This window comes from Sus scrofa, chromosome 3 (assembly GCF_000003025.6).
Source record: "Sus scrofa isolate TJ Tabasco breed Duroc chromosome 3, Sscrofa11.1, whole genome shotgun sequence".
Lineage (NCBI taxonomy): Eukaryota > Metazoa > Chordata > Mammalia > Artiodactyla > Suidae > Sus > Sus scrofa.
The window spans coordinates 59918482-59936533 of NC_010445.4; the positions used below are offsets into that span (position 1 = coordinate 59918482).

The 18052-nt window shown below is 42.0% G+C and overlaps 1 protein-coding gene across 5 annotated transcripts in view; it reads right to left on the reverse strand.

Annotated features, from left to right (window-relative positions):
• The window catches only part of DNAH6 (dynein axonemal heavy chain 6), a 254417-nt gene that overhangs the window by 58624 nt on the left and 177741 nt on the right, over nucleotides 1-18052 (reverse strand). For all 5 annotated transcript variants that reach the window (XM_021087305.1, XM_021087306.1, XM_021087308.1 and 2 more), the window contains 5 exons: nucleotides 16286-16353; nucleotides 15518-15698; nucleotides 11970-12149; nucleotides 6108-6341; nucleotides 1164-1299 (listed from right to left, as the gene is read on the reverse strand). In XM_021087305.1, the coding sequence (XP_020942964.1) occupies nucleotides 1164-1299; nucleotides 6108-6341; nucleotides 11970-12149; nucleotides 15518-15698; nucleotides 16286-16353 (799 nt within the window). The remainder of the gene's footprint in view (nucleotides 1-1163; nucleotides 1300-6107; nucleotides 6342-11969; nucleotides 12150-15517; nucleotides 15699-16285; nucleotides 16354-18052) is intronic.

Genomic DNA, 18052 nt, shown 5'->3' on the forward strand with positions numbered 1-18052 from the left:
TAAATTCATTTGAGTAATTGAAAAAAATTTAAAAAAAATCACCCTTAGAATAATTGGATTAAAACTTGCCTGTTAAAAAAGAGACTCTGACATTGCTCAAAACAATAAAATCCCGCTAGAGATCCACCAAAAAATATGGTGACATGAAAGAGTTGGAAGAGTGTAGAAATATATAGAGGGGGGATTACTAATGAGAATCCTGCTGTAATAAAACTGACATTGAAAAAATACATTTTAAGGCAAAAAGCACTATTCAGTGTAAAGAGGAATTTTATTTAATAAAAAAGAAGATAATCCTAAACCCATTTATACCTAGTGTCAGTTCCACAAGATACAGTGGGAAAAATTCCAGAATTACAAAGAGAAATGATCAATTATAGTGGTTTGCCTTAAAATATCTCTCTTAGAAACTGACACATTAAGTATAAAAAATAGTAAAATAAACACAGTTTAATAGGCTTGAACTAAAGATCACATACGGAATCTTGCATCCAAGAAGAGACACACATGGGACATTTTACATAAACTGAAGTGTAAATAACTTACAAAGAATCAATTCCATGAAAACTATAATTTCTACAATTAAATTATAAACAATAATTTGAACTCAAAAGTGCACTTTTGAATTGAAAAGCATACTTTTAGAATCAAAAGGGCTACATATAAACAACTTGTAGGGAAAAAAATAACATAGAATGTTATACTTCAGAGCAGGCATAACTCTGGGGAAGAGAGAAAGGGTCCTGTGAAGGAGTCTAAGGGATTCTGCACTGCTGGGACTGGTCTAGTTCTCAATTTGGGTGGTGCCTAATAAGTACAGTCAGTTTCCAATAATCAAGTTGTTATTCTGATTTATGTACTTTTCCACATGTATGTTAGCTTTCAATTAAAAAGTTAAATAAAAATCATACAGGATGCAGCTAAAGCAACACTTAGAGGTAAATGTGTCTCCTGAAAACGAGTATAATAGTAGACATGAAATATTGAAAATTCATGGGCCAAGCGTTCAACTCAAGAAACGGGAAACAAGTAATTCACAACTTCTTAATAATGGAGACATTTCCTACTGAAAAATACTGACATTACAGATGAGGCTAAAGGAAACCTTAAAATGCAAGAGATTGTGGACAACTCCCTATAGCAGATCCTTTTTGACATATTACCTATGCGTATGGAAATAGGATGTAACACTATATATTGCGTAAGTCCTTTAAAAACTGGAAATAATTCTTCTAAATCACAGCATGCGAACCACATGGCAGTAACCAGCCAGGGAAAGTCAGGCTTAGGTGGGCGTTCCTGTTAGAAGAGAGAAATAAAATGAATAATTCACAAAGACAACCACAGAATATGGTTTTACCTTGCCTAAGTGGAAAAAAAAAAAATCAAGCATAGTCACGTGTCAAAAATAACCATTTATGCAAGACAGGTATAAGATATGGTGAAAGAGAAATGGTGTTGAATCAATTCTACCCGTTGGCCTTTGAACAGAAGTACAGCTGATGAAAGTTTCCATGTTGACATGTGCAGAAAGCGTTTGATCTGGTGAAGGGTTAACATTAAATGTCAAGCCTACTTCTAGCCTATTCTCCAACACGCCACACCAGTCTCTCCCCACCTCTCAAATACTCTTATATTAATGATTTTTTCCCAAGAGAATCAGTTTCTAAATCCAGCTCCTGGTTGTTCTCTGAATAGTAAAGCAAAATCAGTAGCAATACAAGCAGCAATCTCATTCCAGCTGGGCTGAATGTATGTAGGTCTAATCACCTCATACATTTTCAGAAATTTCTGGGAAGATTACTGCGTCATCTGGCAATATTCCATGAAGCCCATGCATGTGGTGAACAGTTTTAAAAGAGACAGAGAAACAGCTATGACTGCAGACTGAAACTAGTTTGAAAATTTCATGAATATTTGCCTGAGGTTTTATACTGTATTTTATTTTATTTCAGGCTTTTTTTTTTTTTTTTTTTTTTTTTTTTTTTTTTTTTTTAAGGGCCGTACCTCCAGCATATGGAAGTTCCCAGGCTAGGGGCTGAATTGGAGCTGTAGCCACTGGCCTATGCCACAGCCACAGCAACGCCAGATCTAAGTCACATCTTCAACCTATACCATAGTTCACGGCAAAGCTGGATCCTTAACCCACTAAGCGAGGCCAGGGATTGGATACTAGTTAGATTCATTTCCACTGAGCCATGACAGGAATTCCTATACTACATTTTAAAATGATTTTATTGAGATCCAATTCACATATCATGCAATTGATCCACTTAAAGCACACACTCCAATTTTTTTTTTAAAGTAAATTCAGTTTTGTGTAACCATCACCTCAATTTAGAACATTTCATCTCCTCAAAAAAAACCTTGTATACTCTTTAGAAATTACCCCCTATCTATCCCATACCCTCTAGACTTAAATAACTGAAACTAGTTCTTTGAGCATTTAGTACTTTGCAACTTAAATTTCAAAGTTTAATATTGGTTTCTGTCTCTATAGATTTGCCTATCTTCAGAATAAAAATAAAATATAGAATTAAAATTTTATAATATGTTGTCTTTTGTAACTGCCTTTTTTTTTTGCTTATTTGGGGCCTAACCTGTGGCACATGGAAGTTCCCAGGCTGGGGGTTGAATCTGCAGCTACCGGCCTACACCACAGCCATAGCAACACGGAATCCAAGCCACGTCTTCGACCCCTACACCACAGCTCGTGGCAATGCCGGATCCTTAACCCAATGAGTGAGGCCAGGGATCGAACCTCCGTCCTCATGATACTAGTCGGGTTCGTTATCGCTGAGCCATGAGGGGGAACTCCCTGTACCTGCCTTCTATCACTTAGCTTAATGTTTTCAAGGTTTCTTTGTGTTGTGGCATATATATCTGCTTCATTCCTCTTTATGACTGAAGGATATTCTGTTGTTACTGATCTCCCACATTTTGTTTATCCCTCGCCAGTTGATGGACTGGATTCTTTCGACTTTTTTTGGCTATCACGAATAGTGCTGCTATGAATATTCGCATCTAAATTTTTGTGTGAACATAAGTTTTCAGTTTTATTTGGTATATACCTAGGAGTGGAATTGCTGGGTCATGTACTAATTCTACATTTCATTGTTTGAGGAGTGGCCAGACTCTTTTCTAAAGCAGCTGCACCATTTTTCATGCTAGTCAGCCCTTTTCAAGGGCTCTGCTTTTTTTTTTCCACGTGCTCACCAACACTGGCTATCATCTGTCTTTTAACTCTAGCCCTTCTAGTGTGTGTGAATGCACACTATTTCTAAGTTGGGTTGTCTTTATTATGGATTTGTAAGGGTTCTTTATCTATTCTAGATACAGAGCCTTTATCAGAAAACAATTAGCAGGGGTTCTTGCTGTGGAGCAATGGGATTGGCAGCCTCGTGGGAGTGCTGGGGCACAGGTTTGATCCCTGGCCCTGCACAGTGCATTAAGGATCCAGCTGCAACTGTGGCGTAGGTTGCAACCAAGGCTTGGATCTGATGCCTGGAGGATCTGATCGCTGGCCTGGGAGCTCCATATACTGTGGGGTGGTGGGGAAAAAAAAAAAAGAAAACTATTAGTAAATATTCTCTCCCATTTTGTGGTTATCTTTTCATTTTCCTGACAGTATCCTTTGAAGCAAAGACATGTTTACTTCTGCTGAAGGATCTGTTGTAACATTTGGGGTCATGAAAATTTACTCCTATGTTTTCCTCTAAGAGTTTTAGCTCTTATATTTAGGTCTTCAATCCATTTTAAGTTATATATGGTGTGATGTAAGGGTCTAACTTCACTTTTGCATGTGGCTATTCAGTTGTACCAGTGCCTCTGTTGAAAAGGCCCCTTTCCTACTGAAATGTCCTGGTATCCTTGTCGCAATCAGTTGACCACTGACATATTGTTTTATTTCTAGACTTTCACATTTGATTTCCTTTATCCATATGTCTATCCTTATGCTAGTATCATACTGTCTTGATTAGTGCTGCTTTGCAGTGAGCCTTGGGATAGAGATCTCTTGCAATACCATATGAATTTTTGGATCAGTTTGGCAATTGCTGAAAAGAAATCAGCCAGAATTTTAACAGCGATTGCACAGAATCTACAGATCAGTTTGGGGAATATTGCAATTCTAATAATATTAAACCTCCAATCCATGAATGTGGAATGTTTTAGGTCCTCTAATTTCTTTTCTTTGCCTTTTTTTTTTTTTGCCTTTTTTTTTTAGGGCCACACCCATGGCATATGGAGGTTCCCAGGCTAGAGGTCGAACAGGAGTTATAGCTGCTGGCCTATGCCATAGCACGCCAGATCCTTAACCCACTGAGCAAGACCAGGGATCGAAACTGAAACCTCATGTTTATCAGCTGGATTTGTTTCTGCTGCGCCATGACAGGAACTCCTACTAGGTTCTCTAATTTCTTTCAATCTCTTTTGTAGTTTTCAGAGAAGTGTGAACTTCTTTTGTTAAATTTATTTCTAAGAATTTTTGTCTTTGATGCTATTATAAATGTAATTATTTTCTTGGTTTCTATTATATTGTTCATTGCAAATGTAAAGAAATCCAAATTAATTTTGTATATTTATCCTGTATCCTACAACCTTGCTGAATTTGTTAATTAATTCTAATAGTTTTTTTTTTTAAGTAGATTCCTAAGTGTTTTCTATATACTTATTACCTGAAAACAGAGATAGTTTTACTTCTTCCTTTCCAATCTGGATGCCTTTCCTTTAGTTTTCTTGCCTAATTGACCTGGCAAGAATTTCTAGTACAATGCTGAAAAGTGGTCAGAACTAACATCCCTGTCTTTTCCTGATCCGAGCTAGGACGCACCTAGGCTTTCACTATTAAATATGACATTAGCTGTGGGTTTTTGTGAGGAAGTTCTTTTTTATTTCTAGTTTGTTGAGTGTTTTTGTGATTATTAGTTATGTGATTCTGTCTTTAACCTCTCTGAGCCTCTGCTTGAGAACACTGTAACAAAGTGTTAATGATCATGCTGTGCGAAAAGAAGGGTGACAGTGCCAGGAAGGGCCTAAGTGACTGCCTGATAGTCAGTAATCGAGGGAAGTGGGTAAGAGGGCAAGTTCTGCAGACTGTGTGCAAGGCTTTGAGTCCTGGTTCTAAACCCTACTAAAGATGTGATGATGGGTTACTTCATCTCTCTGTGCCTAAGTAACTAATCTGCAGACTAGAGATGAAATTAGAAACTCACCCAACAGGAATACTGATATAAGAAAATGAGTGGATATATATAAAATGCATAGTAAACCCTCTGTAGGTAATGACTGTGATTTGAAGACAGCATTAAGCAAGGATTAACAGACTATATTATGCATTCAAGGTGGGTGGGGGTCAGGGAAGAAGGACCATAGTGGAGAGGTCTTGACTGGGCTGGTTCTGGGAGTATAGGTGCTGAGAGTCAAATAAAAGCACGAAGTCCAACCTCCCAGTCAAATATGGGCAAACACATGCAGGTGTCAGGTCTCTAGAGGCCAAGGGCAGGGCTTGAGGTTGACAGGACAGAGCCAGGAATTTAGAGTCGGGCTGGATAGATTTGGGGGACTGTGCCTCGGTTATGGAGGCCACCAGATCTGTAGTACGTGGGTGAGTTAGGCCAGTTGGAGGGGCTAGAGCAAGGCAGACAGATGGATGAATGTGAAGGAGGAAACTAGCAGAACTCGTACTTGTATCAATGGTATCGCAGACGACAACAGTCAAATTCTATTCCTCCCCAGGCTTTGTAATGTAAGATGTGTCTAGGCAAGAGAGGGTTATGATTTCACAAGCAGCATGGCCAGATTTGTGGATTACAACTTTTAGTGGATTTTCACTCTTCCTATTTGGAAGATGATCAACTTTTCAAAACACGTTAGTATTTACTAGCTCACTTGTTACTCTCAACATCCCTTTTCTACAGGTGAGGACATTGCTGCATAAAGAGGTCACATATTATTGAGCTACAGCCTGGGTCCCTGACCCCCAGGGCCCTCCCTACTAGACCACACAGCTGAACGTATAACCTTCAGCCACCAGAGTCACTGTGGAGCAATCATAGGTGCTTGTGTGCTGTATCTAATAACACTCAGTCTAGACTTGAAACAGGTACCTTTTCTAATCCTGCTGAACCTCGGAGAAAGAAATTCCATTCGGCATCAGTTAAGCTTCCTTGCTGACGCATGAGCTCAACACAGAGCATAAAGCTGTAGATGAGTTTATGTTGTTCAAAAAGTCCTCTCGAGACGTTGACATATGCAGTTAGGAGAGTCTGCTCCAGCAGGATTTCCATGCGCTGCTGTAGATCATCTGTCCTCACAGAGGTTTCGATTGTTGTGTTGAACAACTGTGAAAGAGAGCTCTATCAGCGCCTCTGATTTGATTCAATTTCTGTGGAGGAAAAACAGAATCCCTGCTCCTCACCCTGACTCCCCAAATTCAGTGGGTAAAGAGCAGCATAGGAGGTGAATACTGGAACCATGAAAAAGTCCAGAATTCATCCAAAATTGATGCATCCACAGGTGATATTTATTTTCTGCCCTCCTCTCTCTCTCCCCTTTTTTGCAGAATTGGACTGAGGCCAAATTCTTGGCTATTCAAAAGGCATCATCCTGATGTGGGACAGAAAATGGAAAATGAAGGTGAGCTGGCAGAACTGATTTCTCAGATCCTCAACTCAGACTGGATCATCACTTTGGGGTGAGAGGCGTAAAGGCCAGGTGAGTTCATGCCCTCTTGGCATTTTCCCAAGATCATCCTCAGGTGTGGGAAGAATGTGCAAGAATTTTTCTTTGACATTTAAGAGGAACCAATTTGCAAGAGACTGCCCACCCTGCTTCCCAGCTAGAAATTCTGGGAACAGGGCTCCTCCCCTGAAGGTGCCCCATATTATGAGGATATCAGGGAGGTAGCAGAGGTGGTGGCATTGGTGGCTCAGGCGTGAGAGGGCCAGAGGCAGCCCACCCAATTCCTGCTACTTCCAAGTAGCAAAGAAGGTGAGGAGGTCGGAAGAGCCAGAAATCCCAAGGGTCTCAAGCTATGTGAGAAAGCTGAGCAGAGCCTGAACTCAGGGGCCTGGAAGTCATGGGCAAGGGGATCTTGCAGCAGAGACTGGGGGGTCTCATGAGAGATGAGCGGGCCATTCATATGGCTTCAGCCTGGAGGGTCACAAGGGGCAAAGATGGGAGGTAAGGCCGGGCTGCCCAACCCCTCAAGATGCATTGCTCATGGGGAGATCAGACAGATGGAAGCCTACTGAGGGCCAAGGCAGATCAGGGTCAAGGAGTGTACTCCACCCACCCCCAAAAATGCAGCACTGCTGTGTACAGGCCACCTTTTACCCACCCCTCCTGCTAACAGGATGGAGCACGAGGGGAAAAGAGCTGGCAGTCTCTTCACTGAAAGACAGGCTCCATTCCTCCAAATTAAAAGGGCTTCGAGAAAGCACACACTTATTCTAGAGAATTGGGAAAGCCCTTGTAATTCTCTAGAGAGCTTGGTCCACAAAGGGTAATGGGGTTGTCACACCAATAAGAATGGCCATCATCAAAGAGTCCACAAGCAGTAAGTGCTGGAGAGGGTGTGGAGAAAAGGGAACCTTCCTACACTGCTGGTGGGAACCACTATGGAGAGTCATGTGAAGGTTCCTTAAAAAACTAAATGTGGAACTACCCAGCAATCCCACTCCTGGATTTCTGTGGCTAGAAAACTATAATTTGAAAAGATACATGCACCCCAATGTTCCCTGTAGCACTATTTACAATACCAAGACATGGAAACAACCTAAATGTCCATTGACAGAGGACTGGATAAGAAGATGTGGTACATACACACAATGGAATATAACTTGGCCATAAAAAGAGTGAAATAATGCCAATTGCAACCACACGGATAGACCTAGAGACTATCATACTAAGTCAGACAGAGACAAATATGAGATTGCTAAAGTGTAGAATCTAGTAAGAAATGATACAAAAGAGCTTATTCACAAAATAGAAAGAGACTCAAAACTAAACTTACCAAAGGGGAAATCCTGGGGGAAGGCTGGACTGGGAAGCTGGGATTGGCCTGTACACACACACTACTCTACACAAAATTGGTCAGTAACAGGGACCTACTATACAGCTCGGGGAAATCTATTCAATACTCTGTGATAGCCTAGATGGGCAAGAATCTAAAGAAGCATGGATATATATATATATATGACTAATTCACTTTGCTGCACATCTGAAACTAACATAACATTGTAAATCACCAAAAATGAGATAAAATAAATGAAAATGAAGAATAATGGAGCTGTTATTTGCATATACTCAGAAGAAAAAAGGACTGACAAGAGGCAGAGAGGTTAAAGTCCAGTAAAGATGTGGTAAGTCTGGCACCAAAATAAAACACGGCGAATCCCGACACACCCTAAACAAATTCAGAGTGAAGTGGAATTATGGTTTGGGAGCCAAGGTCCCAGCTCTGGCTGTCACCTACAGTTGTGTTTTGGGTTTCTAGTTTCCCTTCCACACAGTTAAGTCCAGTGTTTTGATGATTCATCCAAGAACCCTTTTTCTGTCACCCCAAGGTATTTTCAAAGCATTCATTTATCTTCATTTTTATTTCTGGAAGGAGATTTTAAAACCTTGAAAAACATGAATTGCGAAACACCCAGAATAAGAAAAGTGTTAGCAGAGTCATTCAGGTGGGATGGAAGGCTGCACTAATCCCTGTCTCACTTGCTTTAATACCCACCAACTAGAGGAGCTGTGAGAACAGCAAGCCCTGCCTTTAGGAATGGAGATGTGACCCTGCAAAGATGGCTTTTAAAGGCTGCGACAGCAGACATACACACACTACTATACATAAAATAGACAGGTAACAGGGCCCTACTGTATAGCACAGGGTAATCTACTCAATACTGCTAATGACCTTTATGGGAAAAGAATCAGAAAAGGAATCATATGTGGATTTTAACTGATTTGCTTAGTTGAAACTAATACAACTTCGTTACTTGAAACTAACATAACTTTGTAAGTCAACTATATGCTAATAAAGTTTTTTAAAAAATGGCTGCTACAGCAGATGCACATCTAGTTGGAAGAGAGCCCAGGCACGTCTACAACAACACACCTCTCATTTGTCTCAACTCTTCATCTCCACTCTTTCCTGCAGCTCCTACTGCTGCTGGACCCCTGACCATACCAAGGCCACCTCAACAAGACATCTAAGGAAAAACAAAGCTAGGTCTAGTGTTTGAATATTTCAACAGCTTTTTTTTTTTTCCTTCTTTTTATGGCTGCACCTGCGGCATATGGAAGTCTTGGGCTAGGGGTAGAAATGGAGTTGCAGCAGCTGGCCTATGTCACAGAAATGGCAACGCTGGATTTGAGCTGAATCTGCGACGTATGTTGCAGAATCTTAACCCACTGAGCGAGGCCAGGGATCAAACCCACATCCTCATGGACATTATGTCAGGTTCTTAACCCACGGAGCCACAATGGGAATACCTCAATAGCTTTTTTTTTTTTTTTTTTTTTTTTTTTGTCTTTTGTCTTTTTAGGGCCGCACCCACTGCATATAGATGCTCCCAGGCTAGGGGTCCAATGGGGGCTGCTGGCCTACACCACAGCCACAGCAACAAGGGATCCGAGCTGCATCTGTGACCTACACCTAGCTCATGGCAATGCTGGATCCTTAACCCACTGAGCAAGGCCAGGGATCAAACCCACAACCTCATAGTTCCTAGTCAGACTCATAGTTCCCCTGCACTATGACGGGAACTCCCTCAACAGCTTTTTAAATGGAGGGAAGGAAAGGGTCTTTTCACTCAGGAGACACTCATTATGAAGTGTTTTGGGCACTAAGCACCACGGAGGTGGGGGACAGGTGTGGGGGAGGCTTCCTTCCTGCCTTTGTTGCAGTCGGACTCTGGCAAGAGAGAAGAGCCCACCACCCGAGGCAGTGCGGTGTAAGTGCCCTGTGCTGCATTTCAAATGTGTTGGATAAAAGGCTGCTGCAGATTTTTTGTTGCTCCTCCCATTGGGAGGTGAAGTCTAAACCCCCTCCTCTCGAATCTGGGCTTAGTTTAGTGACTGGATTGACTAAGAGACTGTAGCATGAGTGACACTGCATGACACCCACACCATATGGAAGGGACTGAATCTGAGCCGTAGCTACAACCTACACCATAGCTGCGGGAGGGAACACCAGGAAGGTAGCCCAGATCCTTTAACCTACTCTATTGACCAGGGGATTGAACCCATGCCTCCACAGCAACCTGGGCTGCTGCAGGTGGATTCTTAACCTCCTGCACCACAGCAGGAACTCCCAGAGTAGTGTGTTAAAAACACGAGGCCTGGACTAGCCTGGCCTCCAGTGTGAGAGCCAGCACTGACCACAGACAGGTAGGGGCATCAAGCAGGAAATACAGATGTGTTGCAGGCAAAGATGATCTATTCACAGTTCCCCACCTTTTTCTCCTGTGAGTGGTGCGTTTGGAGAGGCCTCTGTCAAGTTGTAGTACAGGTGTAAGCCGGGATGACTGGAGAACCCAGAGTGAGCTAAACTGTTCTGCCCAGAAAAGGGAACAACACAGACAAGAGGGGAACAGGAGCTGGGAGGTGGGAAACTGAGCCAGCGGGGTTGAGTGGGGGTGAGCTAAGAAACCCTGGAGGTGAATAGAGGGGACCCTGAGGATGACTGGTACGTTCTGCTGTGTGATGAGCAAATGAACCCGCTGTCTGCCTGGAAATCTCTGGATAAACTGACATTGCTTGTCAGAGTTTTGTGACACTGAGTTTGCCTTTGGGAGATGTTAGAGGGCTGCCTCAAAGAGGATGAGGGGTGACAGTATCCTACTCACGAGAGATGAGAGGAAATTCAACTGTGAACATGAGTGTGAGTGGAGAGGCCAGAGATAAAACCATCGTGGCTCAGTGGTAATGAACCCAACTAGTATCTATGTGGACTCATTTTCGATCCCTGGCCTTGCTCAGTGGGTTAAAGATCCAGTGTTGCAGTGAGCAGTGGTCTAGGTTGCAGACATAGCTTGGATCCCGCATTGCTGTGGTGTAGGCCAGTGGCTGCGGCTCTGATTCGACCCCTAGCCTGGGAACTTCCATATGCTGCAGGTGCGACCCTCAAAAGAAAAAGAAAAAAAAAAAAAAAAAAAAGAAACAAGAAAGACTCCTGGTTATGGTGGAAACAGGAAAGGAACACAGAGAGGCAGAACAGGCATGCTCAATCCCTCTAAATAAGAGCCAGGGGCTAGGAGGAGAGCCAGCTATATAAAAAGTTCTGGAAAACAGGGAGTTCCTGTCCTGGCGCAGTGGTTAACGAATCCGACTAGGAACCATGAGGTTGCGGGTTCGGTCCCTGCCCTTGCTCAGTGGGTTAACGATCCGGCATTGCCGTGAGCTGTGGTGTAGGTCACAGGTGCAGCTTGGATCCCGAGTTGCTGTGGCTCTGGCATAGGCCAGTGGCTACAGCTCCGACTCGACCCCTAGCCTGGGAACTTCCACATGCCACGGGAGCGGCCCAAGAAATAGCAAAAAGACAAAAAAAAAAAAAAAAAGTTCTGAAAAACAAAAGATATAAGCAATTGTAACTAATCTGCTTAGGGTCAGTACTGAAATGTGGGATGCAATACAGAAACCTCACAGTGGAAAGGAAGTTAATTCACTGGAGAGAAAATACAGAAAATAGAACAGAGCTGAGCTCTTAAAAGGAATAAAGAAATCCCAGGTACAGAGGAAAACAATCAAGAATTAGTTGAAAAAGCCAAGAGAAAATGAAACTTGCAAAGAAGCTTTCTTTTCTTCCTCTGTGGAGTGCTCTGCACACGCTGGACACCTGAATTTAGGAACCATGCTAGAATCATGGTCTGAACCCAAACTCCCAGAGGAGTTTACCAGGTAACCAAATGATTTCTCTGAGGCAAGAAGTAACCAGGGAAGCCAGAGATAAATTCGACTAACAACACACTTACCTGTTTAAAATATTTTAATGAATACTGATACATAGGATCTATTTCCGAGAGGCTGGCGATAACAAAGTACATGACAGAGCCTTGAGTGGCCACTGGCCGATACTTCTCACGAGCGATGTTTATCATCTGTTCGGTGGACTCGGCTTCCTTCAGCCTGATTTTAATGGCACCCGAAGTGATCTGCATACACATAAGAAAACAAGTTCTGATGGATCTGTTTCCAAAAGAAGGTGGGATTTTGGGAATATATCTAGTTAGATCTAGGAAAGAAAGAAGGATATGATGGATTCGTGATTATGACAAGGGGGCTTCCAGAGAGGTGATGGAGGCTTAGGACTCAGTGATCTCCTGACCGAGCTGACGTCCTGTCCCAGCAGAGTTAGGGATGGGCAGATGGAAACAGACCACACAAGGACCCTGGGAAGAAGTGGAGCAGAGCTCTCCTGAGCCTGGAACTCGGTTACTTCTGAGATGGAGACACACAGTGGTGCCAATGGCTCCCTGGCTTCCTTGTGAGCAGTTCTCAGATGAGCCCGGGTTCATGTACTGAAAGGAAGTATGAAGAGAGAAAGGGCACCTGTGAAACTGCCTCAGGTGGGGGGTGTAGCGGGGAGGGTAAAGGGAGGCTGGAAGGAAATGGTACCACATCCTGCCCTGGAATAGGATGGAATGAAGTCTAATGTTCTCTGTCTTTCCCCTGAATCTGAAGTGCGGACACAGGGAAACCTGAGGGCAGAAGCTATTGTGAAGGGTTGGAAACCTAGGTAAGCTGGGGATGCTGTCAAGGTGTCTTGCTGTTCTTTTGGGTTTGTGGCTCTGGAGAGCCTTCTGGCCAGTGGGCTTTCCAAGATTCCCTTCTCTGTCTTCCTCAGTCTCTGTGTCTTTATTGCTGTCTGTCTTTCTCCCCTACCCCCTCATCTTCTCCAGGTATGGATATTCCCTAGGCTGGTGGATCTTCTGTGTCTAGAAAGTCACAGGGTTTAGGGCAGGGATGATGAAATATCACTAAGGGACTGCTGGTCAGTATCTGTTCCATTGAAGGGAGACCCAAAGGGGACCACTGGGTTCCCCTCCAGCCACACTGCCTGGCAGAAGTATAATGTGAGCCACAAATGCAATTCTAACTTTTTTAACTTCATGAAAAGTAATAAGAAACAGGTGTAATTAATTTTTACATTTAATTTAAGCCAATATATCTTGACATCTATCAAAGTATAATTGATATAAAATTATTGAGATATCTTTACATTTGGAGGGATTAAATCTTAGACATTTGTATATATTTTATACGAATGATGCATCTCAAGTCAGATGAGCCAGATTTTAAGAACTCAACAGTCACAGCCTGTCCTCCCCAGCCCTCTGGGAGGTAGAGGAGGGACTCAGTGCAGAAGCTCCCCCCATACTGACCCCTCAGGAACCTGAGGGGATCGAAAAGGGTAGAGCTGAGTGGGAAACACCAATATTAATACTGGACTCAACTGAAGCTTTTACATCTGAGTAGAAAAAAGGAAGTTAACATGGGAGCACTTGGGTCATGGAGATCTACTTGCAAACAATTCTGTGGTGAGCACAAGGCCCTAAGAAGCAGAGCCCAGGGCTAAAGAGAACACAAAGTGGACCATTTTCTTCTTTTTGCCAGAGAATATTAGAAGACTATACACCCCAGCTGGATTTAGTAACTATTTATACACATTATGCCCCAGAGACTTGAGGCTTCAGTAGTGGTGAGAGGAGATGTGTTTATCTTCATTTTAAATTTTTTGGCCATGCCAATGGCATGCAGATGTTCTCTGCCTGGGGATCAAATCCGAACCACAGGAGCAACCCGAGCCACAGCAGTGACAACACTGGGTCCTTAACCCACTGTGCCACCAGGGAACTCTGAGACCTATTTTTTTTTTTTTAATGGCTGTGCCTGTGGCATATGGAAGTTCCCAGACCAGGCAAAGAATCTGAGTTGCAGCTGCGTGAATGCTGGATCCTTTAACCAACTGTGCCAGGCAAGGGATTGAACCTGCACCTCCACAGCAACCTGGGCTGCTAAAGTTGGATTAACTCACTGTGCTACAGTGGAAACTCCATCTAAGACCTGTTTTTAAATGAGGATTCTAGGAATTTAGGGAGTATGAATTACATGCAGGAGGTGGCAGGAAATATAGCCCAGGAGCCATCAGTCCTGTTTATACTCTATAAAAAGAATGTCTTCAAGACTCGCAAACAGAAACTGGTTTACAGATAAAGATGGAAGTCAGATGTAGCTACCTTTACTCCCTACTGAAACCACGGTAGAGTTATAGTAAAGGAATTAAAAAACACTGCAAATCCACAAAAACAGGAGGAATAGAAGAGAAAATATCAGACAGAAGAGTGGTAATATCTTAGCAGACCCAGGAAAATGCGTTTCTAAGCTGGCAAAGGGGACAGCCAAGAACTCACAAAATTTATAAAATGTATTCCTGCTGCACCTAACCAAAGAGAAAAGACACATAACTGGATCCCAGTCCTGGGCATCTATCCTGAGAAAACCATAATTCAAAAATATGCACATACCCCAATGTTCATTGCAGCACTATTTACAATAGCTAAGACATGGAAGCAACCTAAATGTCCATTACTGGATAAAGTAGATGTGGTATATATATCCAGTGTGAATACTATTCAGCCATAAAGAAGAACAAAATAATGTCATTTGCAGCAACATGGATGGACCTGGAGATTATTGTACTAAGTGAAGTAAATCAGATAGAAAAAGACAAATCTTCTATGAGATCAGTGGATGCTAATTAAATGATACACAAGAACTTATTTACAAAACAGAAACAAACTCATAGATTTCAAAATCAAACTTATGGTCACCAAAGGGGAAACTGTGGTGGGGAAGGATACATAAGGAGGATGGGGATTAACATATACACATTACTGTATATAAAATAGAAAACTAATAAGGACCTACGGTATAGCACAGGGAAATCTACTCAATGTTCTGTAAATAACCTATATGAGAAAAAAGAATGGACATGCTGTATGTATAACTAATGCACTTGGTTGTACATCTGACGCTAATACAACACTATAAGTCCACCATACTCCGATAAAAATTTTTAAAAAGACATGTAATTGGACAACTATGATATGAGGTAAACAGTGACAGGTGCTGTATCAGAGGTGCAGATAAAGTGCCACAGGTATTCCAAGAAGGAAGTGATTTATCCCAGCTGGGAGGACCAGGCAAGCTTCCTGGAGGGGGTGACGTTAATATAAGTATGAATCGTGTTGTTCCTTTCAGCTTATATCTTGCTCCAGTTCTTTACGTGGCATGTTTTGTTTCAAAAAGGCAAACAAGAGGAGGGGCAGTTGTTACAGTTTATCTACTCTTCTTTGGGTTGGTGAGGGGCCAGCTAGCCAGGCATGCTTTGTGTGTGCCCTGGTGGCCCATGGGGAGTTACCATCCTTACTTTAAAAAGACTCTGCAGGACCCTGAAGGGCTGTAGTTTCAACTTTTGAAATAGTACACTTTCTATAAATACCAAAGATGTTTTGCTTGCCTTTGAATCCTGGAGTGTGTCAATGAGTTCTTCATTGTCCAGAATATTTCCCTCAGATGTGAAGAGCATTTTCAGGATTTTCTCTTCGATAGCTTTTAGCTGGTTTTTATCAGTATTGATTCTCACGATGAGCTTGATTCTTTGTTCTTCCAACTCAGGCTTCTCGAGTCTCACCACATCACTGATGCCAAAGTGAATCCTTAAATTAGGTCTTTATTGGGGCCCTAAAATTGCTTCTGTTTTTCTTTCCCCATTTCTAATTGTTTTTATCCTGAATACTTCTTAGCTGAACACTAATGCTACCAGTTAAATCCTAGTGTGCAAGGCCCCTCCTCTGCTGAGTGTAGCCAGTAGCTATTCACTGCACTGCATATAAGTTCTAATACTTTATCTTGTATTTCTGAGACCCACAGCTCTCATAGCTTCTGCTAATTTTCTCTTAGGAGAACCTGCACAGTGCTTGATCTCTTTAATCACTCAATTTCTGTTTTTAATGGTTGCTTGTGTCAAACTGCAAATGGTGCCTGGAAGATTCTTTTCATACTGACACGGGAGACTCTGAAATCCTACCAGCTCCTTGAAGCAATTCTTGGTTGCATGTAAAAGGGGGCCTTATCTTTAGCTTCTCCCATCTACACATGCGAACTTAGGTTTCCCCACACTTGTCCTTTTATCATTTACCCCATCCCTCCATTTGCCAGCTAATCTTTTTCTTAGTTGAAATTTCTAGACAAAGTATTAGGAAATCTTACTCCCACTTCCTTTTACCTTAACAACTGATCCTCCAGACCTGATTTGGTTACGGTGAAATTGATGATGGTTACTTTGATGCATACCTGGAAGAGAAGCACAAAGTATGTAAAAATGTTTCAGGCCAGGCTAATAAAAGTGAGACCTGCTTTCTTTATCAGAACAGGGCTCATCATTACCCACCTGGGTGTACCCAGGTCTAATTGTGAACACACTCACTATCCCCCAACACAGCAAGCAATAAAATCCTAGTCTCTCAAAATTCTAACATGACTCTCTGTTGCTGCAAGTGATGATCTTGTCCCTCAAATGCCAGTTAGAGAACAGTGCTGTAAGGAAAGGTGAGCCAGTGAAGGGTTAGAAAGAAGAAGGGCTTAAATTCTAGCTGTACCCATTAGTGTATGTAGGATGCTGCACAAGCCATTCCATTCTTGGCTGCAGTTCCTGATGCTTAAAATTTGGGAAGATAGGGGGAGTTCCCTAGTTCTTGCTAGGGTGGCCTAGGGGTTAAGGACTCGGTGTTGTCACTGCTATGGCTTGGGTCATTGGTGTGGTGAGGGTTGGGTCCCTGGCCCAGGAATTTTTGTATGCTGTGGGTGCCAAAAAAAGAAAAAACTGGGAAAATAGGAACAGGGGAGTATTTGTGAGGACTAAAAAAAAAAATCAATTAATTATAGTCACTTTTACATAGTTTGTCTTGTTAAAAAGAAGCTATTATTGATAATAAATATATATTATTATATAATATATAATATAAAATTAATTATATATTTATATTATTATATATATATTTGTCTCATCATAATATTTTTCTGAAAACGGCTGCTAGAATATTCTGACATGACTTGAATAAGTCAACAGCAAAAATCATAAATATAAGAAGAGTGTCTCATGCACCCGCATGTTCATTGCAGCACTATTCACAATAGCCAGGACATGGAAACAACCCAAATGTCCATCAACAGATGATTGGATTAGGAAGGTGTGGTATATATACACAATGGAAAACTACTCAGCCGTAAAAAGAATGACATAATGCCATTTGTAGCAACATGGATGAAACTAGAGAATCTCATACTGAATGAAATGAGTCAGAAAGACAAAGACAAATATCATATGATATCACTTATAACTGGAATCTAATATCCAGCACAAATGAACATCTCCACAGAAAAGAAAATCATGGACTTGGAAAATAGACTTGTGGCTGCCCGACAGGAGAGGGAGGGAGTGGGAGGGATCGGGAGCTTGGGGTTATCAGACACAACTTAGAATAGATTTACAAGGAGATCCTGCTGAGTAGCATTGAGAACTCTGTCTAGATACTCATGTTGCAACAGAACAAAGGGTGGGGGTAAAAATGTATACATCATGTAAGGATAACTTGATCCCCTTGCTGTACAGTGGGAAAAAAATAAATAAATAAATAAAAATTCACACAATACCCTTCCCCCCCAAAAAGAAGAGTGTCTGAATGTTGCATACTTTACAGACACTCTTCTTATTTAATTTTTGACAAATCTTTGAAATGGACTCCATCTCTCCATCCTTGGACTCAGAATCCAAGAAATGGAATAGCTTACCCACAGCCACAGAGCTGGGATCAGGGATATGTGTGTGATGTTCCCTCTCAAAAGTTAAACAAAGTGAGAAATCAAAGGTTGGAAGTCAGCACATGGGTCACTTTTCTAAACTCTAAAAGGGAACTTGGGACGTTGAGCTCCAGGCAGTGGCTGTATAATTAAACCCCTCGAGGCTGACAAGGAAAACCCTGACCTGGGCTTC